General features: G+C 38.2%; 2 protein-coding genes across 5 annotated transcripts in view; one reads left to right on the top strand and one right to left on the bottom strand.

Moving 5' to 3' along the window:
* ANKIB1 (ankyrin repeat and IBR domain containing 1) overlaps window positions 1–1136 on the bottom strand; it is a 104146-nt gene extending 103010 nt beyond the window's left edge. Inside the window, exon 1 of the mRNA XM_074900268.1 lies at window positions 644–1136. The gene's annotated coding sequence lies outside the window, so the exon portion shown is untranslated. The remainder of the gene's footprint in view (window positions 1–643) is intronic.
* Window positions 50–20963, top strand: KRIT1 (KRIT1 ankyrin repeat containing). Of its 4 annotated transcripts, none has more exons than XM_074900272.1 (18): window positions 50–141; window positions 1178–1249; window positions 2172–2293; window positions 2701–2860; window positions 4127–4219; window positions 5132–5261; window positions 7329–7572; window positions 7860–7975; window positions 8384–8527; window positions 9606–9762; window positions 10033–10140; window positions 11767–11923; window positions 13224–13375; window positions 14030–14196; window positions 16336–16423; window positions 17030–17236; window positions 17541–17657; window positions 19230–20963. In XM_074900272.1, exons 3-18 carry the CDS (start codon window positions 2192–2194, stop codon window positions 19296–19298), a joined length of 2211 nt encoding a protein of 736 aa, XP_074756373.1. In that variant the 5' UTR covers window positions 50–141; window positions 1178–1249; window positions 2172–2191; the 3' UTR covers window positions 19299–20963. The 4 variants fall into 4 exon arrangements, with proteins under 4 accessions (XP_074756373.1, XP_074756376.1, XP_074756374.1 ...); XM_074900273.1 differs by lacking the exon at window positions 50–141 and adding an exon at window positions 392–412; XM_074900274.1 differs by lacking the exons at window positions 50–141; window positions 1178–1249 and having other exon boundaries at window positions 2241–2338.
* Window positions 20964–25152: the final 4189 nt, after the last annotated feature.

Raw genomic sequence — 25152 nt, 5'->3', positions numbered from 1 at the left:
AGCGGATCCGCCGAGCCGGGGGAGGGAGCGGAGCGGGGCGGGGACGGGGCGGAGCGGGACGCGTCTCGGGCGCGGGGCCTGGGCTCCGGGCGCGGCGGGAGGATGCGGCGGGGGAGGCGGCGGCCGGCACCACCGAGGGAGGCAAGGGAGGGCGGGAGCGGGGCCGGGGCGCTGCCCCTCACCGCGTTGGGCCGATCCCGGGGACGTGGGAGGCGTTACCGCTCCGCGGGCCTGCGGCGTGTCACCCTCCGGGGGCCCGGCCGGCTCCTGGGCGCGACCGGGAAAGTTCGGGGGGCGTCTCCCGGCCGTGAGGCGCGGGGCGGCTGCCGCCGCCGAGGCGGGAGGTGCCGGTGGCGCGGGGCCGCTTCACGCCTGCCGCGCTTCTCCGTGGCGGCGGTCTCGCCGTGCCGAGGTGCGGCAGCGCTGTGGGGGAAGCCGAGGCCGCCGCAGGTCCCCGTGCCGGGGCCTGCGCTCGGCGGGGCGGGAGGGGTGGCGCGGCTGGGTGACCCGGGGGGCCGCCCGCTGCCGCGTCCCGGCGGGTCCCGGGCTGCTGGGGCTGCCGTCGGGCGGCGCAGGGAGAGGCCCGGCCGAGGCGCGTTCTCTAGAACCTGCATCCCTTGGGAGGGGGGCGAGTGGCTAGCACCTGGATTTGGTCAGGGTCCGTTCACCGGGGGTGCCTTCTCAAACTGGTCGTCGTTATTGTCACACCCTCGCAGCCCCGCCCTTCCTCATCCTCTGCGCGTGTTTTCTGGAGTCGTACAGCAGCTCTCGGGGCTGGCTGTTCCCCAGACATCTTCACCCCACTCTGGATTTAGTGCAGAGCACCGGCAGAGGGAGCTGACCCGCTGCACGGTGCCTCCACGCCAGCCTGTGCCCCAAACCCATATGTCCCGGTACATGCAAGGAGACCCAAGGAGCAGCTTTTTTCCGCTGCCCATAATGGATGGTTGTTTCTTGTTCCTTTCTTGTTCCTCTTAGTATCCCAAAGTATGAGCTCTCCCAAGTCAGCACGTTGCTTATTTAATGTTTATAGATGCTACTAGAATGCAAATCGATGGATGTTTCTATTCAGATATTACTGTTCAAGTACCACCATTAAATTATTAACTTATGTATTTACCTTAAGGAGAAAATGAGCCTGCTGTTATTTATGTTGGGTTTTTTTATATGTTTTCAGGTAGTCTGATCCCGGCAAAAATACTGGACCAAGGGCATGGGAATCTGAAGACCTCTGTTTCTCCCAGAAGAGGTGAAGAAGCTAGAAATAGTATCATTAAAAATCCTTCTGGAGGGATTAACCTGTAAAAAGCATGTTCTTCCTGATCATATGGAGTTAAAGGGGGTTCATTTGCAGATGAAAAAAACGGTCAGCTGGAAGGTGCTAATGACCGGGCGGGATCTTCTTTCTCAAATCTGATATGTGAAGTGATTTAGCCTTAGGAGATTTTCCTTATCGTTTTCATAAAATTTTATGACTACAGGATTTGTCACTTTGGGTTAAATGGGATGCTAACCAAAGTTTTATCTTAAATCTGTCCACTTTTTGCAAAAAACAAAGACTTACTCCTTTCAGAAGCTCTGTGTTAGAATGAATTGTGCACCAGTTTGCAGCCCCACTGATGTAAAGCTATATAAATGAATCCATATTATAGTTTATCAGCTTTGTTACTGGGGGCGTAGGTGAGACTGTTCTACTTTGTGGGGGGTGTGTGGTGAAATCAAGTATCTTCTTTAAATCCCCATGGAACTCACAGAAATACAGTACTTTGTTATAGCACATTTTATAAATTACAGTGCTTGTCAATTTAGAATGGTTTTCTTTTTCAATTTAATATTTTTTCAGAGTCTAAAAATTCTTTGGCCCTTTGCCTGGCTTGCAAAATGGTGAAGATAGTTACAAAGTGGAAGAAAATACACATTTTTATTTTAAAAGCGGGTTAGAGAACAAGATTATTTGTATTAAATCTATGTGATGTAGGATTTTCCCCTTTCACGAAGAGGAAGCAGAATTGTATTAGTCATTGGTATTTCTCTAGCTAAAGGACAATAAATAAATAATGCAAAGAATCAGTGGATATAATTACTATGTGCTGAAGTTTACTGTGCTGTTGGATTTTTTTTTTACTTTTTTTCAACTAAACCTTTACTTCCTGTTTATTGATTGTTTCCAGTGATAAAATAGGAAGGAGAGATGGGAAACCCAGAAACCACTGGAGATGCATATGTTGCTGTGATTCGTCCAAAAAATACTGCTAGCCTGAATTCTCGTGAATATCGAGCCAAATCCTACGAAGTAAAACTATTTACTTTTTTTTATTTATCAAAATTTTAAAAAACAGTAAGTTATAGTAAATATATGAAATAGAACAGAAAATATGACCATAGCATTGCTTAAATAATGTCTATGTACATCATATATCTACTATGCATTGTCCCATCCTTACAGTATTTGAACATTTTATGGTTTTGTAATGTCTTTTCAGGGCCTTTTGCCCTGCAGGCTGCTCAGTACAAGGGTGCAGCCTTGTCTTACTCTCTTTAACCTTACTGTTACAGAGGTCATCCTCTTCCTCCATATTCAATACTTCCTGAATTTTGTTACTGCTTTTATAGTGGTACAATAAATTAAAAAAAAAAAAAATGTCCTGTACTTGTTTCAGTTATGCTCTAAATTCCTTTGGTTTCATTATTGTTTGAAAGATTTTGTTGCTTGAAGTTCCTATTGAAGGCCAGAAGAAAAAAAGAAAGAAAGTTTTGTTGGAAACTAAACTGCAGGGAGGCACTGAGATAACCCAGAGCATCTTGGATTATGTATTAGAAGCCACCAGACCAATTTCACCAGCCAATCAGGGTATTAAAGGTAAAAACGTTTTAACCTGATACATTACTGATAGCTCTATAAAATAGTTTTTAAATTAAATGAGCATGGAAAGGTTGTGCTAAAGCATGAAATTAGTTTAAAAAAAGGTGTGTTTTGAGATCCATCAAAAAAGACGAAGCCAACTGTACAGCTAAAACCTTTAATTTGCCTGTTTCCCTTTACCTTCCAAATCTATAAAATGCTTACTGATCTTTATTAAGTGAAACCTTGCCTGTCTGTACTGCTTCTTCACCCCAAATTGAGACTTATAGCTACACTTCTGGTAAACCAGATTGAAGTGGCTTTTTTATCCTTAAATTCAGCTAAGACTTGACTGAAACTAGTGAATTGAACTTCTAAAGTGTGTTCTGAAGCCGGCATTGTTTAGTAGACAGTATCTACATGAAAATATTTCTGGCATAACTGTATCTCAGATATAATTTGATTAGTACATTTTCTTTTTAATTGCTGTTGCATAGCTGGTCTAACAACCAACCTCGTGCTGACAGAAGTTGTTTTAGTCAGCATATTTCATTTCCAGATTGGTATAAACCGTACTGACTAAAGCACTTTTTTTGCTGCATACCTCATCTCTGCTTTGCAAGTAAGGTTATACCGGGAAGGTTGTCAGTGCAGACAAGACAATGCAGTGCTAACAATTGAGAAAAGGAGTAGCTGATTGCATGGTAAAATGTTGTGGCTGGCAATAAATGGAGTTGGATGGATTTAACAAAGCTAGTGGAGCAGCAAACATGAAATAGCATTAATGCACATCGATGCATGCCTAGTAACAACAAAAACTGTGTTTCTTACACAATTTAGAGAGTTTTAAATTGACTCAGACAGAGGGCCCAAGCATTAATATGCATACCTTCGTGTGGCCACTGCTAAAACATGCAGCTGAGATTAGAAAAGGAAACAAAATGCTAAATTCTGTAAGAGTAGAAGGGAGGGTAACTTAAAGATAGGTGACTTGGGGGGGTGAATGCTATGAAAAATCAGGTATAGAAAAGTTGATATGAAAAAAGGGGTACCGTCATGTAATTTTCATGTTAATGGATTATATGTACTTATGTTCCTTATTTTTTCTCATTTATTTAGATTTTCTTATCTTGCTTTAGATTATAGCTTATAATAATTTTTTTCTTCCTAGAAATAAAGAAGGTTGAGTCTGGTAAGCTTTCAGATAGCCAACTCTAGATTGTTGGGGTTTTTTTTGTTTTGTTGGTTAATTAATTATTTTGGGGTTTTTTAATACTGTGCTAGGAAAACGTGTAGTGTTAATGAAGAAGTTTCCCCTTGATGGAGAGAAGGCAGGCCAGGAGGCATCACTTTACATTGTTCCAACTGTTGTGAAAGGTAACGTTGAGCATAATTTCCGAAGTTGCACCCATTTAGGCAGAAGTTCAGTTGAAGGTTGAGGAAGAATTTTTATGAATGTGCTATATGGCTTTTTCTGTATTTAAACATTATAAGTTACATTTAGGTGGAAACCTCTCTGAATACTTTAAAACTTTTAAAAGTTAATTAAAATTAAAGAAAAAACCTTGGTTTTAATGTATTGCCTTTGTTTCTGTAATGATAGCACACTTCTGTTTTGAGCTGTATTTGTTCACTTGATTATATTCATATGCATTAACTTGTATAGAATTTACTGAATGAAAATGTAAATACGACATCCTATTCAGTTCAGTGTTGTTTACTCTGAGAAGAATGCTTACTGAAGTCTTTAAATGGTTTTGTTTGAATAAGGAATGGTGAATAAGGTCTTGAAAAGCAAAGTAAATTGCTTGTCAGGGAAGGAATTTATTTTTTTTTTTTAAAAAGTAAATGTCTGTGTGCTTTTGGAGAAGCTCCTTCATTTTTGCCTTACTGATAGGCCTTAAGGATGAAAATAGCAAATAAAAACATTGTGGGGTTACCAGTAGCAATAAATACCTCTTCTGGTCCTAAGCCCTATTCATTTTTTTCTGTCAATGGTATACATTTAACATTAATTCCTCAGATGAAGCTGATAACATTGATGGAATAGTAACTGAACACCTTAAGGTTGTTAAGGCTACCCTGTTGAGTTGTGAATTATGTTAAGAAGTATGTTATGTAAGGATTGTATGTAATTTCTATCAATTAGCATTTGGAAAAAAAATAGTTACTCTAGTCTAAGGTTAGATTATGCTCTCGGTTAGTTGGGGATGTGTAACTACAGAAGATGCAGAAGGGAAAATAAGATTCTTTTTATCGATGTGTCTTCAGAGTATGTTTCCTTTTTAGATAATACAAAATATGCATACAGTCCTGGATGCCCTGTGTTCTACTGTTTACAAGACATCATGAGGGTCTGCAGTGAATCCAGCACCCATTTTGCCACGCTTACTGCAAGAATGTTAATTGCCTTGGATAAGTAAGAAATGCCATCATTAAAAATATATTCAAATAGAACAAGAAAATTTGTGGATGTAGCGTATAGTTTTTATAGCATTCTGGTGATTTAAAAGGAAAACACTGTGATATCATATTTTCTTCATGTTTATCAGAAACTGAAATCTTGACAACATATTTCTCAATCTTTTTAAAAATCTTTTGCAAACTCAATAATGGTGTGCTTATCTAAATCAAGTGGCTTTCTGGAAGTTCTTACAGTGAAGATTTTGTAAAATCATATAAAATACTAATGATAAATCTTCTGTAAGTGACTTAATTGCTATCTGTAAGAGTATATGCCAGAGCATAGTAAAAATATCCTGTTAATTGTATACCATTATGATTTGCATTTAAATTAAACTCCCATTTACAAAGGGAGTGTGTATGCCCCAGCCATACAAATTTATTTGCAGTAGGGAATTATCTTTCAGAAAGGTGATTAGTTTTTTAGCCAGATTTATAGTAGTTTGAAAATTGAATATGTGAGCAGGTTTTTTTGTCTTTTTTATGTACCCTTAACAAAGAAATACTAGACCTACTTAGGTATGAAGTTATTGGGTGAAACTCTTGGCTAACATGAAAAGTTACAAGTTCCAAGCTGTGACCTAAAAAGGTCCCATGTGTAGGGTTTTTACAGTTTATTAGTGGAGTTATAATATTTTCAAGTATACCATTTTGCCAGTTGTTATTTGATACTTAATGCGTGCCTTCAGACTCTAAGCTCTACTTAAGATGTTTTATCAGCCTTACAATTGTGAGAGAAACCTTGGAAGTGTATTAGAAAATAGTTTATACAGATTATTCTTTATGTACGTAATTTGAAAAGTGTTGTTTCAGAGGTTCAAACTACCATAAATAATGTATCTGCCAACTGTTAGAGAAAATGCCTGAAAATACCTCAGAGAGGCAAGAGGGTGTTCATAGCACGATGATCGCAGTTTTACAGTCCTCCTTCCCAGCAGGACTGTAAGTGAAGAGAACATGGCCTTTGCAGCACATGATAGCTTGGATCTGGGATTTAAAAATCCAGGCTTAAACATATGCACTGAACTGCAGGCCATGTTCTGCCATCCTTACACATAGTTCTGAGACAGACAAGATCCAAACAGTCTGTCAGTGGATCTGTCTTTCCAAAGCATGTACTTATCTTTCTTCTATGGCTAAATCACTAAAAGGAATTGATTGTTTTCCAGCAGTGTACGTGTTTATCTCAAGCTTGTGATAAAGTATGTGCAGAAACCTTAAATACAAACCTGGCTTTAGACTCTTAGTTAAACTGTGCTCCATTCAACATAACACTAAAATAATTTGGCAATTCAGTTAAAATATATTTATCCAAAAATCCTGAGCCCTGTGTTACATTGCATATGTGGCAGGAAAAAACACAGCAGTTGTACAGTGCTGACTTTCTTTTCTAGCTCAGCATAAAAAGGCTCTAAAGCTCTTCTGTTCTGTCTGTAGGATTGCACTTAGAAGAGAATAACCTTCAGCACAGGTTTGTGAAAAGACAGATGGTAGCCTGTGTAAAAGAGACTTGGCAGTTTGGAAACTACCAAAGGACCTTCTGATTTTTTGTTTTCCTGCCTCTCCCTAATGAAACGCCTATGAGTTAGAAAGCTTAAGTCAGCACAGATAGTGACACTTCAACAACAAACTGCTTTAAGTTTCAAAATTTGTATGTTGAGGGTAGTAATACTGATAAACTGAAAGTAAATGAAAAGGTGACGTGTTGGTGTGGTTAAGTGTTTTGGCTATAACCAATGTTACTCTTACCTTAGGTTATAATTTTCTTTGAGAGTTTGCATCTGCAGGAAACATGTTTGAGCAAATACATTTGCTTAACTATATTTGGTTAAAAAATTTCATGTTTGGGGATTACTTAAGTGCTATAAAATTGACTGGGCACATTATAATTAAAATTATTTTTTTAATTAAAATGTGTGGTTTTCATATACGCAACCTTTAATCAAACAAAATAATGGACAGGCATGACCAAAATAGTTATTTTCTACCTGAAAATTAATTACTTGCCCATTCTTTCCTGCAGGTGGTTGGATGAACGGCACACCCAGTCTCACTCCATCCCAGCTTTATTCAGACCATCTCCTCTTGAGAGAATTAAAACAAATGTAATAAACCCTGCCTATGCTATAGAACCTGGTCAAACAGAGAGCTCATTACACATGGGTTATACTGCCCTGGAAATAAAGAGTAAAATGCTAGCACTGGAGAAAGCAGATATGTGTATCTATAATCCTTTGTTTGGATCTGACCTTCAGTATACCAATAGGGTAAGAACTATATTTTCATTTTGTATTTGTGAAACATACATATGTTTTCATTTTACAATTCATTCATTTATTTTATATGTGTGTGCTTTATATTTAATGTGATCAGATTTCTTTTAGACATGTACTGCTAAATGTTTTTTCAAATGCTCACATTTGAACATCATTCTCTTTATAAAATGTTACTATCATAACTTTGGTTTCAAGAGAATACCCGGCTGGATGGGGGATTGTTTAGCCAGATCTCAGTAAGATATTTTTTCAGTTGTGTTTAAATTATGTCTTCACAGGTTGACAAAGTGGTAATAAATCCATACTTTGGCCTTGGAGCCCCAGACTATTCAAAGATTCAGATTCCTAAAAGAGAAAAGTGGCAACGTAGCATGAGCAGTGTCACAGAGGACAAGTATTATGTTACATTCCTTTTTCATTAACAGATAATTTTGTTATATTACAGTAGTTTGGTAGACTTGGTCAGAATGAGACTCCTTTTTTAGGCCTTTAACTATATTTAAATTCTATTTGAAGTCTCTACTGAAACACAACAATTAAGGGATGGATCAAGAGAGGTTTAAATTATAAACATTAGGGAAGCATTTCTTAGAATAATGAATACAGCTGTGGCTTGACTACTGCATGATGAAAATACTAGTTGTATGAATACTGGCCCATTTTAGCTGCATGACCTTCATTTTTATTCTTCATGTAGATCTACAGTTAGTGTTATGTTAGTAATGTTAAAAAAGTCAATGTTCTCAACTACTGAAATGTTTCTGAACTGTGTTTTCCTCCTGTTTCCCCTTTCAATTCATAGGGAACACCAGTGGGTAGATGATTTCCCTCTTCACCGTAGTGCTTGTGAAGGCGACTCTGATTTACTAAGCCACCTTCTGGATAAAAGGTTTTCTGTTAATCAGTTAGATAGTGACCACTGGGCACCTATCCATTATGCATGCTGGTGAGTCAGATAAATATAATTTTTCCAACCAAATGCATTCTTGCTACCATGAGTCTTTAGTGATAATCATTTATCATACAGATTCAAAAATGAGAAATCAGAAAAACTCTAGACTTTTTACACTTTGACTTTAATATATGTTAGTGTTAACCTTCTGAAGAGAAAGATTACTTCAGGTTTTGAGATGATTTCAATCTGGATGGTTTCAAAGACCAGGTGTGGAGATCATATCATCAAACACTTACCAATTGCCTCTTATATCTGTCCTGAAGCATCTGTTTTAATGCCTGTTGGAGACGCTGGGTCTAGTTTAGTGTGGTAACTTGTACAGTCTTTGTTGGTTAAAGGCTTTGAGCAGTTTCACAGCACAGCAATAGCTGAGCATGTGTTGGTGATGGTCAAGCTTTGAGTAAGAAGCTGGACAAGGTGATCTATAGAGGTCAACTTGTCTGACTATAATTCTGGGACGATTTAATCTGTAAGTGCTTGAGAGCTTTTCTCAGTTGCTGTAAAAATGCTTTTGTTAATAGTAAACAGTTTTGTAAATAGTCTTTATGCAAGTTAGTCTTCTGTATTTGTAGTAGTGTCTGATGATATGAATAACAAGAAAATCAAACTTGGTTATAAAAATACTTACTTGGTTTTTAGTGTTTGTCAGAAAGTTTGCATAAACAGTATACACAAGATTTACCAGTTACCAGCATGAGACTTAAGAGTCTTCAGAATCCATCTGCATGACAATCAGAAGCTTTACTCTGATTTTTTTTTTTTTTTTTTTCCAGGCAATGCTGAGCTCTGTTTTGCCATGACTGAATTGCAACAATTACCCAAACTTAGCTAGTTTAAAGCAAGGTGTCTGTAATGAATCCAGCAGATGATTACTAGACCAATAGTTAGCAAAGAAGTGCAGAACTGATACTAATTTCTAAAAATTTACTAATGTTCCACTGTCTTTGTTGTAATTTCAAAGCTAAAAACTTTTGATCATGGAAATATACTTTTCCATATTTAGGACTATCTGAAAAAAATATTTTATTTTACATTTGTTGCGTTTGTTCTGTTTTAAACCTGTCTGTAGGTATGGAAAAGTTGAAGCCACTCGAATGCTGTTGGAGAAAGGGAAATGCAATCCAAATCTTTTGAATGGCCAACTTAGCTCTCCTCTTCATTTTGCTGCTGGAGGTGGGCATGCTGAAATAGTACAAATTCTACTAAATCATCCAGAAATTGACAGAGTAAGTTCTGTTTGTATATGGAAATAATAGTTTTAGCAACAGTTTCTAGCTTGTAGAAATGTCTAAATCACAATGTGTAAACAAATGATCCTGTTAAGAGATTACCAAAAAATGGTTAAATGTGTTTCATTACCTCCACTTTTCCCATTGTATAGCAATGAAATGTTTGGAACCTGGAATCAAGGCTTTTAATTATCTCAAAAAAATGTGTAAATGCTTACCTATCTCCAGTGAAAACAATGTATTGTCAGTGTTTCTGTTTGTTTGTAGCATATTACTGATCAACAAGGAAGATCTCCACTGAATGTCTGTGAAGAGAACAAACAAAATGAGTGGGAAGAAACTGTAAAACTGCTGAAAGAAGCCATAAATAAACCTGTATGAGTTTATTTTCTAAATAATTTAAAGTTAATATTTAATTTACACATAAACTTGTAGAAGAGCTAGGCTCATTTGTAGCTGTTATTGGAAATATGCAGTATACTGAAAGTGTAAATATTGACAAACTGACATTTTGTGTCTTTAAATGTTTCTGTCTATATTTATTGCTCGAGAAATACATGTAAGACTTTAAATGTGATGTTTTAATTTATTTGTAAGAGCATCACATCAGCTACTGATTTTATGTCTACTTTTGACCATACAACCATTAGCTTTCTTTATGCATTGTCATATGTTGATAAACAGGAACATTCAGCTGGCTAAATGTAGGCTTCTACAAAATAGGCCTTACATCAGTTAGTTAGAAGGCTTCCTTGGCAGTCAGTGGAGATCTAGCCAGGACAGTAAAGTTTATGATGCAATTCCTCTCGTCCTGAAGTACATTTAAAATTAGCAACATGATATAAAACCCACTTGTTTCTTTTCTTTGACTTCAGGTGCAACTTGTATCTCTGTAGGTAGGTGGCAGTAAACTTGTCAATCTTTCAAGATGTTCTGAGTTATCTTCATTTCACTCTATACGAATGAATCTTCCAAAATAATTAATGAAGGAATTGACCTCCTTTATTTTAGGGATCTTATTCTCCAGCTGATCAAATGGCAGATGAATGCGTAACGACTCTGAAAGACTAAGCACACATTTAAAGTAGATTTCACAGTGTAATAGGTGATATTATGTTGTCAGTTATTACTATTGAATTAATACATTAAAATTTAAAAAAATATATATATAGAAATTACTGCAGCAAAAATAGACTGATGTTTTGCATTCCAGCCTTTTCAGTCAGTTGTCATTTTCCAAGGCATTCCTTTTATTCCTAGAAGTTTTTAGGACTGATGTCTCAGTTCTTGACAATTGAGTAGACTTGAAGAAGGGAAGTAACATATTCCTGCAACTGTTTTATTCAAGCAGCTGAAACTTTTAACCTGTTAGAGAGATAAACACAAGGAATTTCACTGACTTATGAATTGTGTCTGTATGCTTTAAGCACCTGATTTAAGTACATCTTTTAGGAAGCATACTCTGGGCCCACATGCAATTCATTGAAAGCTATGGGAGTTCTGAAGGGGAAAAATTATTTATTAGGAGTAATATTATACAAATGCTAAAAGATCTTAGTGAAATTGTGTTCTTGCTGTACTGAGATCTGTGTAAAGTGTGGTGCTTCCCTCTGAAAAATCAGTCTTTTTAATATAGACTAATGAGGAGACTAATTTATAACCTGTCAGTAATAGTGAGGTGGACATTTTGAGATATGCATAGGCAGCTGAGCCCAGATCCCTCGGGGAACTTTTAAATGCCTACTTTGCTTTTGAGTTCAACAGAAGTGAAGTCCTTAAAATATCATCTTTCTTATAGTTATTGTGGTAGAAGCACAGTCTTGCATAGGACATAAAGCAAGTAATTTTGACAAATAGTAAGTATGTAGGAGTTGTGCAGTGTTGTTCTTCGGAACAGTGTGGATGTTGCTGAATTACGGTAAAATTGCTTTCCTCTTCAGAAGCACCAGCAGAAAGGATTTTAACAAGTTCTTTGTTTAATATGTTTAAATTTTTATGTAGTATGAAAAGGCACGAATTTATCGTATGGATGGGTCATATCGTTCTGTTGAGTTGAAACATGGAAACAATACTACTGTACAGCAGATAATGGAGGGGATGCGTTTGTCTCAAGAAACTCAGCAGTACTTCACTATCTGGATTTGTTCTGAGAACCTCAGTAAGTAACAAGGAAGATTGTTGCACCCGAGAGTTTATCATAGCTTTTTCATTTCTGCTTGCCTTTAGAAAAAAACAGTATTTTCTTAGGAAAATAGGAAACATGCTCTCTGACAGTTCTGTATTACTCTCTTTCTATCAGCTTTTAAAAGACATTTTTCAGGAGTTAATTTGTATCTAGGCCATTTTGTTAATTCACTTTGCTCCTGCCAGAGACTCGCTAATCCCTATAGGTCTCACTCTTTATACCTTTTGCATAGAGCATGAGACCAGTTTTTCTGTTTTCTCTGCTTAAACTTTCCTTAAACTGATCCAGTAGATCAACTGCCAGCCTTTACAGCCTATTCTCTAGATATTTAGCTTAAGTTTGAAAATCAGCTTCTGATTTACAGCTTCAAACTGATGAACGAATTTCATTCTAAAGCGTATTTTGCAGTTCGTTGTGTACAACTGTAAAGACCATAGTTTTCTTGGTTTTAGGATGGATAACGTTTTTCTGTATTTGAATGTAGGGTAGACAAATTCATGAAAAGATTATTCTCAGTGAAAAGATGTTGCACTATAACATGTCCTTTGAAGTTTTAAATATAAGGAGAAGTGTCACAGTGTAAGAACCAGGGCAGTGAGGATGAGCCAGATACAGCCTTCTAGTTTCTCACTACTAGAAAACAGCCAAGCAGTAGTAATCACAAGGACAGGCAGGGTAAGTGAATGAGCCTAACTGAAGGTATGGACTCTAGTACATAGTAGGACTGCAGTCTGAAGTTCTGTATTGATTTCTCAGCTCTCATGCAGACAGAAGAGCAGGAAACATTGAATGACTGTAGCCTGTTAAGAATCAAGACATTTTGCAGATAAAAAAAGAATGTCTATTCTGAAAAATGTATGGTTTATATACATTCAAAAATGGCAAATACATTTATAAGATAAGCTATCTCTGTGTTTTTCTGCCAATTGGACTTTATATTTCTCCCATAATAACTGAGTCTCTAAAGTTTTATTGTTGTGTTTTTAAAGTCCATCTTTGTATTCCATTAAATTTTTAAATACAACTTCACTCTTGAGAAGCTGAAAATAACAGAGATTCATCACTAGTGCAGATAGTGAATTGATGCTGAGAGTTTTGTCAAGAAATCTGTATTTTAAAACCTTTCATACATAGAAGTTTAGAAAACATAGGGAAAAATGTTTGTTTATGAATCCTCAGTTTCAGGTACTCTGGTTTTGGTGCAGCATTTAATCGTGGTGTGTGTGCACTCTTTCTGTTTGTTTATTTAGAAACAAAATCTGTTATTTTCCAGGCCTCCAACTGAAGCCATATCACAAGCCTTTGCAACATATTAGAGATTGGCCTGAAATATTCACTGAACTGACAAACTTGGATCCTCAAAGGGAAACTTCACAGCTTTTCCTGAGGAGAGATGTGAGACTTCCACTGGAAATAGAAAAAAAGGTCTGCACTTGGAAGTGGTAGTATGAAATCATGGGCAGAGTCAGAACACTTTAACCATCAACACTCACTGTGTTTAATAACTGTAGTAATTTCCAAACTTATTTAAACTTGGACCCCTCTTCTCCTTTTCTGTAATAGTTTGAGTCTTCAGGTTCATCCCTCCCTCCCTTCCTCCTTCCTGCCCTCTCTTTTCTCTCTCTTTTTCTCACCTTCCCAACTGTTTGGTTTATCATAAGTCTGTGTGCCTCAGTCTCTATCTGTCTGGCATACAGCTAAAAACAACCTGCCCATTTTTCCTTCTCTTTCTTGTGCTGTGATTTTTTCAGATATTTAACTGGTCAATTTCAACAGAATTATTCAGACATATTATTCAGAATGGAGTCATGGGGGGGGAAAACAACCCAGATGACAGTTTTTCTGGGAACCTTTTGATTGGGCATGGTATGCTAGTCACCTTTAATTTGTGTTAGATCAGTGAAGTCTTGAATTGAGTCAATTAAAATATGTAATTTTTTCTATTGCAAAGCATTACTAAAATGTACACTTCAGTCAGAATCACACCTTTGTCTTCTGTCTCTGAATCAGTGAGAAATTATAGTTTCTAAGCTCATTTTCCTTTACAAAGAAAGAATATTTTTTATATCTTTTTAACAGATTGAGGATCCATTGGCTATTCTTATCCTCTTTGATGAAGCCAGATATAATTTACTGAAGGGTTTCTATACATCACCTGATGCCAAGTTGATCACACTGGCAAGTCTGCTTCTACAAATAGTCTATGGAAATTATGAGAGCAAGAAACATAAACAGGGCTTTCTAAAGTAAGTATGCGTGTTTAAAACTTATGGGTCTAGATTTAGTATTTTTAGAAGGCACTTTCTATGGAACTCTCAAATTTTAGGTATTTTTCTAGATCACTGAGTTCTAGTTCAGAGTGATCACATAACCCTCACAGCATTAATAGAAGCTGGACATGGGGTCTGAAAAATATATTGATCTTAATTATTGCAGTCCCAGGCAGAGGGAGATTGGTTCTGTATCCTCTTAAGTCTATACTGAGATACAACAAAATGGGAAACAGTATTCATGTGACTGAAGGGTTTGGACAGGACTGTTACTTTGGACAGTGTTGACGACACCTCTTACTTACTATGTCCAGTTAGACCAACTTCTGGGACTGACTCCTCCTGCTCTGAAGAAGACAGACCATGCAGAGATATTATTTCTGTTCTCTGGTTTGTATGTGAATTGGTATACTAAATTGGTCAGAAACATAGCACCAGTAGGCCTCTGCCAGATGGTGCTTTTATCTCCCCTTCTCTCTGCTTGCCAGCACAACAGTAGCTGAGCTGTTCCAGGATATGGATTTTTCCTCCCACATACATTTTTGCGGCAGTATCTGAGCACATCAGGATTCCAGTTCTCTATTGTGTGCACCTTCACTCCACGCCCTTCTATCTCCACCTCGATTCATTCATAAAAACAGCTGTGCTATTCTGGAATGCTGCTCTACTTCTCATCTCCTCTCATTCACAGCATCAACTGAGCTGTCTTGGCTTGATTTTTTTTGGTGTGTTCTTCACCATCAGTGAGTCAGGGTATGTTTTCTGCTACAGTTACTCTGATGTAAGTGTGGGCTGCCTCTGAAAGGGCTGGCTGTACTGACTGCACTTGCTCATTCCTTCCTTTTCCTGCTGTTGGGTGTAGAGGCATTACAGAGTGAGCTAGGTGAATGAGCTCACCGGCTGGAAAACTTCTGGGTGAGCTGTTCGGTAGGTTCAGCTGTTGACCCATCTTGTCCTGCAGTTACACAGTTGGTAGATCAAGCATAAGGAGAACTGGGTTTAAGTGAGACTGCTCACCTGCAGGAGTGTGCAGTTAAATGCAGCAGGGTTTAATATGAAACTCCCCACTGCTGAATCCCAGCAGCTGCAGGGTGGTGTTCCTTTCCACCCTGAGGCAAGTCAGCAGCGTGGTTCTGAGTTGATCCTGTGCAATGGAAGTGTTTTGCTCTATAGACAGGACTACTTGGAAAGATGGTTTGTGCCAGATGAAGAGCCTCGTGGGCATTTAGGCATGCTTTCCACCCATATTCAAATGAAGATGTTGGAAAATATCATGGCTTGTTCTTACTCAGACAGATGAAGAGATTCATATTATGAATTCTTTTGTAGTTGACATAAATGTTTATTAAAAGACTGGTCATTTCAAAATTATATCCAAACTGTTTGTATGAGAGTATCCTTGACCTTAAAGATCCAGATGTATTGTCCTCTGCAGGGTTTTTGCTTGGTAGATCATATGTGCAGTTACTGACAAACATAATTTAAAATGACTAAACAGGTTGCATCATGGGGTTTTTGAGACTATCATAATTGTGCATAAGAACAAACTAATAAAGGCTTCCTTTTACTGTTTTTTGTTTGCTGTGGTTTTGGTCTTTTTAAAAAGGCACTTTATATAAATAACTTCACTTTCATGTCATGCAATATATAACTTTCATGTGGAAATTAATTGAGCCAGGTCCTTGGTGGTGCTGAAGACAGCAGTGAAGGGAAGAGATCTATAAACTGTCATCTTTTCTGAGCCTGTGATATTCTGGTGTAAATGGCTGTTCGTACATAATTTTGGCTTCAAAATTGGAATTCATCAAACTGGTCTGTAATCAAGTAAGAGTCATGTGTTCTGCTGCTGGCATTTCCTCTCCCTGCCGTGTCTGTGATGCATCATACAAAGTGTAGAACACAAATGTGGATCTCCCTTAACTGAGAATTACACTAGATCTTAGGAAGGCTTAGCTTACATTTCAAGAAAGCTGCTCATCTGATGAGGCAAAATAGAGTAGGACCTGACTGTCCAGCTCAATACATGACTAGAAGATACAAATTGGCAGATGTTGTTCTTTCTCCTTACTTTGTTTAGTGAAGAAAACCTTTTCTTCTGCTTTGTTTTTCTGTTAGTGAAGAAAATCTTAAATCCATAGTACCAATCACTAAACTAAAAAGTAAAGCTCCTCACTGGACAAACAGGATACTTCATGAATACAAGGTAAGATAAACAATCAAATAGTAGAAAATCCTGTGTTAAACATTTTTGACAGTTTGGTTGTCAGTTAACGAACAAAACTACTGGTATATAAAGGTAGAAATATGTATGTTCTGAATGTTTGGGATGGTTTGTTGGAATGCTGTTTTTCTTGTACAGTTACAGTTGATCTGTTTGTTAGAAGTAAATATAATTGTCATCTGTCCATTTATCTTTGTGTTAACTGTGTATTGGGGATACTGCCAATTCAGGCATACGTATAAAAAAAAATTTACTCTGACTTCTATTTTCACATCTGCTTGTAGCAATAGATCCATAAGGTCCTTTTTGCCAGTGTAACTTGTATGTTAGGGATCCGATAGTGCTGCCGATGTGCGTGTGCACACACACGAACTGAGGCTCGTACAGATGTCTGCTTTCTTCCTCGGTCTCTTGCCATTTGAACCTTTCTGTGGCTCTAAGGTTTAATTTAGATGTGGGAAGATGTTTGCTGGGAGAGCACTTTGGGAATACTCCTTTAGTGGGAATTCCACTAAACAGTGGATTTTCTTCAAATAACGACAACTATTTGGGAAGACCTGTTGATTGCCATTTTTCCCTTATTTCTAGAATCTCAGCACCAGTGAAGGTGTAAGTAAAGAGATGCATCACCTTCAGCGCATGTTCTTGCAGAATTGCTGGGAAATTCCTACTTACGGAGCAGCTTTTTTCACAGGACAGATATTCACCAAAGCAAGTTCAAGTAGCCATAAAGTCATCAAAGTGTATGTAGGAGTAAATGTAAAAGGGCTGCACCTCCTCAACATGGAAACAAAGGTCAGCTTAAGTGAATGCCAATGATAACTTAAGCTTAATTCTGTTCTCTTAAATTCTTTCTGATAGCAGTTTCACAGCTGTTTAACTAAACTTGACTGTGAAGATTTCCAAGATTTTAAGATCTTTATAAGGCACTACTAATAGAAAGCCTTGTATTTTTTCCACTTTACTACTTTGTAAGCTACAACTAGATTGTCAGACATACTGTTCTAAGTCAGAATCCTGTCTAAATAAATGAAGGAAAGTTTGGTTTGTAAATATGGAGAATATTTTCTGAGTGACAGTTTTGTACATTTCATTGTAGGCTTTACTCCTCAGCCTAAAGTACGGTTGCTTTATGTGGCAGTTGGGAGATGGAGATACATGTTTTCAAATTCACAGTCTGGAAAACAAAATGAGCTTTATTGTGCACACCAAACAGGTAAGCGTTGTCATTTTTCATCCTTTATGTTCAATTATTTTTTCGTAAACTAGATACATGCCTCTTCTCTCTTGAGATTGATCACCCTTGTACAGTGTAAAAGAAGCCCAGGCCAAGACCCCACAAAAATGATCTTAAATCTTTCTTTTTAGTATTTCAGAATGTTTGCTTGTTTTCCTAGCATGTGAAGCCTTTAGGGTTCTAAATACATAAAATGCATCTGTAATCATTAGGGTGAATCTTTTTTTTAACTGAAACTGTTGCATGTTGGGCTGAGGCCAACTATAGGTGTTTCAATAAGGCCAAATGCTGGAGGCTGCCCTTGGGCCACAACAACCCCCAGCAGCGCTACAGGCTTGGGGAGGAGTGGCTGGAGAGCTGCCAGTCAGACAGGGACCTGGGGGTGTTGATTGACAGCCGGCTGAACAGGAGCCAGCAGTGTGCCCAGGGGGCCAAGAAGGCCAATGGCATCCTGGCTTGTGTCAGCAATAGCGTGGCCAGCAGGTACAGGGAAGGGATCTTACCCCTGTACTCGGCACTAGTGAGGCCGCCCCTCGATTCCTGTGTTCAGTTTTGGGCCCCTCACTCCAAAAAGGACATTGAATGACTCGAGCGTGTCCAGAGAAGGGCAACGAAGCTGGTGCAGGGTCTGGAGCACAGGTCGTACGGGGAGCGGCTGAGGGAACTGGGGGTGTTTAGTCTGGAGAAGAGGAGGCTGAGGGGAGACCTCATCGTCCTCTACAGCTCCCTGAAAGGAGGGTGCAGAGAGCTGGGGATGAGCCTCTTTAACCAAGTAACAAGCAATAGGACAAGAGGGAATGACCTCAGGTTGTACCAGGGAAAGTTTAGACTAAATGTCAGGAAGTATTTCTTTCCAGAAGGGGTTGTTAGGTGTTGGAATGGGCTGCCCAGGGAGGTGGTGGAGTCCCCGTCCCTGGAGGTGTTCAAGAGTCGGGTCGACATAGCACTGAGGGATATGGTGTAGTTGGGAACTGTCAGTGTTAGGTTAAGGGTTGGACTACATGATCTTCAAGGTCCTTTCCAACCTAGATGATTCTGTGATGTGCCAGATCCCTTGGATTCTTAAGGAAAATTCCAAATGTGGTGAGAAACACAGAGTTAGAGCTGGTAACTTTGCTATCAAAACTAGAAGAGTTTGAGACTGGATAAAACTGAGGATCTATGAAGTCAGTTTTATAAAGCAACTTCACTGCAATTGCTGCCAGCAACTTTTGTTTGTGGATGTCTGATGGAAAATGCTTGTTTTACCTATAGTCTACATCAGTGGTAATATGCTATGTTAACATGTGTTGTGACAAAATTACAACTTTGAATATCTTTCAGACTTTGACAGTAGTTGCTTTAGATTCTTAAATATTAAGGTGGCTATAGTGGAAGTGATTGAATATTTCTTAAAACACTGATAGCTGAGAAAAATCTAGGTTTTATCTCCTTTTTTTCTAAAGCAATGTGACTTCTAACATTATTCTTCTGTACTTGCATTTGTCATATACTTGATTTCATCATAGTTCTGAATTTCTGATGGAATTTAATTGTATACCTTTTATATAGGCAGGTCTCGTGGTAAAACTTCTGATGAAATTAAATGGTCAGTTAATGCCAAGTGAAAGAAATGAATGATGGAAATGAACAATAGTTATGAAACAGCATCTGATGGCTAAGCATGAAACAACTTCTCATCATAACAGAAGACTTCCATGGACATGAATTTTACACAATAGAAAAATCAATTTGTACAGTTCTTAACTTTGTACAGAAGCTGCATGGTTTATTTTTTTAAAAAAACTATAACATATCTATTATTTTTATAAATATTTTTGTTTCGTATATAAGCTGTTGTAGGGCTTGAGCTTAACCAATAAACCTAATGAAATTTAAATGGTTTACGGAGATGAACGAGCATGAATCAAGTAAGGCTTTTGTTCCCAGAGGACTCCGGGACTACCAGTGCTGTTTAAGCAAGTGTCAATTAACCTGTTTACCTTTCATGTCATTTGGTGGAATGTCAAGGAGGTTGCGTATGTTACAGTATTTTGTAGACAGACACACTTTATTTTTAAGATACTGTTAATAAGTATGCTTAAAGACCAGTTAAACCTTTGAGCAACTCCTTATGATAAACTCTTGTTTATTATTTGGTTTCAGACAAACATTATAGCTGGCTTTATTTTTTACTCTTAACTCTCTCATACTTTGTATTCATATTTATTCTAAAATATTGCATGAGGATGTCAAAAGGGAAATACTTTAAATCATTCAGAAGCCATATTAAATGTTTAATGTGCTTGGGGTTTTTTTAGAAAAATGTATTTTTACTTTTGCTGTGCAATATAAAATGTGTATATGGAGGAGAGGGAGATACAGATTTACAATTAATCTGTTTATTCAGAGGACTTCAGAAAGTTTAATAAATACCTGGCTTGCAACATATACACAGTAATGAACACTTACATAGGAGGTACAAAGTTATTTCTGTTTAAACTAATTTTCCTCCTGATTACTTGCTTCAGTTTCTTGAAGCTACAAGCAGTGCAGGATGCAAGAATGAAGATTTGTATTGCAAGGAAGTCACGATACAGTTTGTGTAAGCATTCTGCCTGCTCTTTGCAGAGTCAGGATTGGGTCTCATCAACAAGTTGGGTCCCAAGTGCAAGGTGGGACCATATGCAGTCTGAAACATATCCCTGTACATTAAAATAGTCTCCATAACACAAATGTTTAAAATTTCTGGTTGTATTTCAGGGTTTTAAGTGCACTTGACTGTTTCTTCCGTGTAAACTGCATGCTAAACCAGTGTGCAATATTTTGTAAAAAAAGTTTTAAAATATAAAAAATTAGCACTTGCCTCTAAGTTTTCAAATAAAATTAAAATGTATGTTAGGAACTGTGCTGTTGTGTAGTAACTTTACTCATACCTTACTACTAGTAAGTGCAGTTTAAGAAATTAAAGTTAAAAAAGGGAACAGGAGACATATTTTGAAATCTTCTTAGCAAGCTATACTTTTCTACTTAAACTTCACTGGCATAAATAACAGTAAATCTTCATGGATTGTTAGATTTTATTTAAGGTAAATAATGCAACAGTCAGGTCCTTCATAGTGCATCCTTGCTGTCATGTGGCACTGGTATCAGAAATACACTTCTCTACGTAGCACTTTGTTAGAAAACTAGAGGAAAATGTTAAGATATGTCAGTTGCATATTAAACAATTGATAAGCCTTATTGCTGTATAGTTCTTTCTGCTAAATTCTTATTTATTACTACCTAATAAATTGTTTGCAACAAGTCATGTTTGTTGTTTTTATTATTGCAGCCAACATGAAAGTGCCATCAAATGTCTTGCCAAGCAGGAGTTATTACCAAAGAGCAGTAACAGGCTCATCTTTGCAAGGTTTGTAGGAAGATCATCAGAGAAGTTCACAGGGAGGATCCCATGGTGACTACAAATTAAGGTAGCGCACCTTGGCATCCACTCAGGAAAACTGGAAATTGTTAATCATGGCAAACCAGAAGTTTGCAGATGTTGTATGTCAGTGGAGTCATTAAGCAGTGTGAGCCAGGTTACACAGCTAGCAGGCTTCTGGCACCTGGGTATGTAGGAGTTTCCACTGTGTTGCTGTGACAAGAAAGGTGAGTACAATCCTTTCATCTAAAAGTGGGGAAATGGAAAAATTGGGACAGAGAAATCCCAACACTGTAGAGATGGAGCACTAGTAACAACCTTCCTCTCTGTACCAAACAAATAAAATTGAAAACAAGCTGCAAGAAGGGCAAGTCTGAAAATTATGCCTTTTTAACCAAGAGATACTCAGCTCCACTCATACAACTTATGTAAGAAGCACTTTTTTTATGAGCGAGTAGCAGTATAGCTGATGAAGCAAAGATCTGAGAGTAGAACACTCCGGCCAGGCAATGTAAGGCAAAAATAGTAACTTAAAACTCTGAAAAAGGGCCCGATTTTATCAAGTGGAATAATTAATCGTCGGACTAGCATGCTGACCTGAGGATTGTTCACCAGTGTGTGCATGGGCCTTGTTGTGGGTGAGGAGTGGACCCAGCTAATTCTGTGTGCCTTTTGCTGTGGTGAAGCGAACCTGCATGATTTGAGGTTAGTGCTAGGCTAAACCATGGCAAAACTCATATTGCCCACAAACCCGTCTCTGGCCTTAAAATTGACAAACTCTGGGATTGCTCCAGTTCCTGCTTCGTGCCCTCTGACTGTGACAGGGAGGAGGCACTGTTGGCTGCCGCCCTGAGGGGAGTGGCGGTGGCACCGGCGAGGCCACACTGTCTCGGCAGCAGCAGGTCTTGGTGTGATGGCGGCTAGGGTGGGTGCTGAGAAGGGGTGCCAGCCTCGCTTCCCCCTGGCCAGGAGGTGTTGGAGTTCCAGGTCTGGTTCTGCCTGTGACGTGGGGAAGGCAGAGACCTGTCCAAGGGAAAGGCCTTGGTCTGGAGGGGAATGCCACATGCAGCCCAGTTGTCCTGCTGCTGCTTTGTACAGGGAAAAGTTACTCTGGAAAAGTCAGGGGTTCCCTACCATTGTTAGCCTAGGGCTAGATGTGTTGAAGGTTAAACTTTTATAACACTGTAGCAATATTATGCTTAGGTCAAAAAAGATGTTCCTTGTATATGTTAAAGCCAAAGGCATCCCTAATCAGAAGGTCAAGTAGATAGCCTTTGAGCAAGGACATCCCAGAGCCATTAGACCTTGAAGAGGGTACATTGCCAACCTGGCAAGCAAACTCAAGGTCCATGTATCCTTAGCTGAACTACTCTCACTGTAATACTAAAAATCACGCCTATAAGTCAAGAAGACCCTTGCCCAGGTGAAGATCATTCCCCTGAGCGTGCACAGTACTAGAAGTATTGTGTCTTATTATAATTGTATGTAAATTACTAACCAATGATCGTAGAGAGGATGGACTTGGAAAATCACTAACTCTGCAAGTTTGTGTATAAATATAGTGCGAAAAGCCCTTGTTGTGCTTGCTTGTGGGAAACCACTGAGCACCTAAGTTTACACAACCGTAAAATAATGTCTCTCCTGAGTGTGTGATTTCTGACCTATTGCACGCTGGGCGACAAATCCATGTTTCGGACAACAGATGTGCTTCAGAAAATAGGCTGTTACTGAAAAAAATGCAGGTAGAGGCTCAACGGAAATGACATACATGGTTTGCAAAGGTTCTGCTTGACCTTAAAGATTTTTTATTAATATGAGGGAAGGATATTACAATTTTGTACAACTTTACCCCATCAGCAGAAAGACTTGTATTAAAGGAACTAGGAAAAAGTTTAGATCTATTTGAGGGACTTGTGTTTGAAGACTTACAGAGTAAGATGGTGTAAATCTGCCTATAAGGGGAGAGGAAAAGACCAGCTAATACCTTTGGTTTGTCCACGGACAGCCAAGTGAAGGTGGGAAAATACTGTTTATGATCATACATCATCAGCAGCAGGAGAACAAAAGTTTAACATAGTACATTAAAGTTTTTAAAGCAGGAAGAACATGCAAACAGCTTTAGAGAACTGTGGAATGTCCACTGAGCTGAGCAGTGTCTGTTGTCTGAGACGGGTTGGGCTGTTCTTTGAAATGTCAAGCAACAAATCACACATTTCTCATGTATGTTTTGTGATCTGTAGTCTATTATCTGGAAGAAGCAAGGTATTAAAGTAGCAAGCACTGCAGTAAAATAATCCCTTTTTTTAGAGTTAACAGAGAAGTGGGAGTTCACAAACATGGAATAAGCCTAGATTTTTATCAAGATGTCTTACAATTGCTAGCTCAGTCTACTAATGTTAATACATACTATACATAGGTTTCAGACAGTTTGATTTCTTAAAAAATACTGATAAGAATCGATGAGCAACACAGAAAAATGAACAATGTCTCTGGATAAGGAAGAAGATGAAATTCCAAGTGGTCTAAATACTAAAGGACTACACAAAAGCTTTTCTGAGATTCTAGTTGTTACTGGTGCCAGAAAAGCCCCATTACATTCATCCGGGAATCCTAAAGTAGCCAACCTAACTATGAAAAGCGTGAGTGATATTTCACATAAAGTTCCTAAAGCAGCTGGCAATGAGGAAAGCCATAAAATGACTGAAAATAGATCAAGAAGTGATTTACCTGAAAAAAGGTATGAATGTGAATTCTCAGCTGAGATAAATGCTGCCGTGGTGCCTCAAGGTGTCTCTGAAACAGGTGTGAGAAAACACACACTACTTACATCAGCTGAAAAGGATACTGGAGAACTAAACCAAGTCCTTCCAGAAGCTGTCAATGGAGGTGCCAGACCAGACATATTACAACCAGCAATGGATCCTGAAAGTGATGAAAATAGATAAACATATATCTTACCTGAAGAAAAAGATGAGACTTTTACACTTAGACTAAATGATATAGGGAGCATGCCTCTGCTTGCTTTTGAAAACCAAAATTTAAAATACTTGCTCTTACACAACAATGAAATAAAAACATTGCACTCAAATACAGGTAATCTAACTAATCTGGAAATCCTGTTACTTGAAAGAAATAAGACTGATGCTGTTGCCCCCAGAAATACCCATTCTTCATAAACTGATGGTATTGAATGTCAGTCACAACCAGTTATCTGTCATGTCTCCCTAAAGAATTCTTAAAGATTCTAAATATTAAGGAATTCTTTCTCAATTACTGCAACACTGATGAATTTCCTTTTGCATTGGAAAGCCCTGAAACTTTAGAGCTTGCAGGCAACAAGATAAAAACTTTACTAGATACCATAGTGGACATGAAAAATGTGAAGGTACTCAACATTGATTCCACTCAAATCTCAGTATTCTCAAGGGTTCTTTGCTACCTTCCTCATCTAGTAACACTCAAGCATATGTGAGAATTTGATTTAGGTTTACCAAAGGATATTAAAGAGCTTAAGAAATGACAAGAATTTTCAATTAGTAACAAGCTTTTATTTTTGCCTGTGCAGATTTTCTGGTTGACAAAATTTGGTTTTCTGAACCTTGCAAAAATTTATTCAAAAGCATGACAGATAATCTTTGCAACTGTACCATGCTGAAACTTCTAATTATACATAAGAATCAATTAATCCAGCTTCCTGCTAATATTCACAGATTTAAGCATTAAAACGAGGTAACTTTTTTTAAGTAGAAACTGACTGGACTCACTAGATGAACAAATATTGCATTTAAAAGACCTCTCCAAAACAGAGTTTTATGGAAACATATTAAGATATATTCCTGCTGAATTACAGGAATTGTAAAAAATTGCACATAGGTAACCAAAGCTGACCTCAGCAACAGTAAGTGCTCTCAGTTTCCAGATGCATTGTGTGCACTATTTGATCTTAAACCTTTAAATCTTAGTGTTAACTCTATTTCAGAAATAATAACTGGAATTTCTGACATTAAAGATTTGGGGCATCTAGAGTTAAACAAAAAAAATCCTGTCCTCATCTTCTGCATGCTTGTGTAG

Source organism: Athene noctua, chromosome 2, assembly GCF_965140245.1.
Source record: "Athene noctua chromosome 2, bAthNoc1.hap1.1, whole genome shotgun sequence".
Lineage (NCBI taxonomy): Eukaryota > Metazoa > Chordata > Aves > Strigiformes > Strigidae > Athene > Athene noctua.
This window is presented reverse-complemented; position numbering and strand designations above follow the sequence as displayed.

What these genes read in the sequence shown, in the direction of transcription:
- KRIT1 (XM_074900272.1), top strand. Translation starts at nt 2,192, where the DNA reads ATGGGAAACCCAGAAACCACTGGAGATGCATATGTTGCTGTGATTCGT. An exon ending in CATAAACAGGGCTTTCTAAA is followed by an intron (nt 14,197 to 16,335) that starts GTAAGTATGCGT and finishes TTTTTCTGTTAG; the next exon opens with TGAAGAAAATCTTAAATCCA. An exon ending in TCCTCAACATGGAAACAAAG is followed by an intron (nt 17,237 to 17,540) that starts GTCAGCTTAAGT and finishes ATTTCATTGTAG; the next exon opens with GCTTTACTCCTCAGCCTAAA.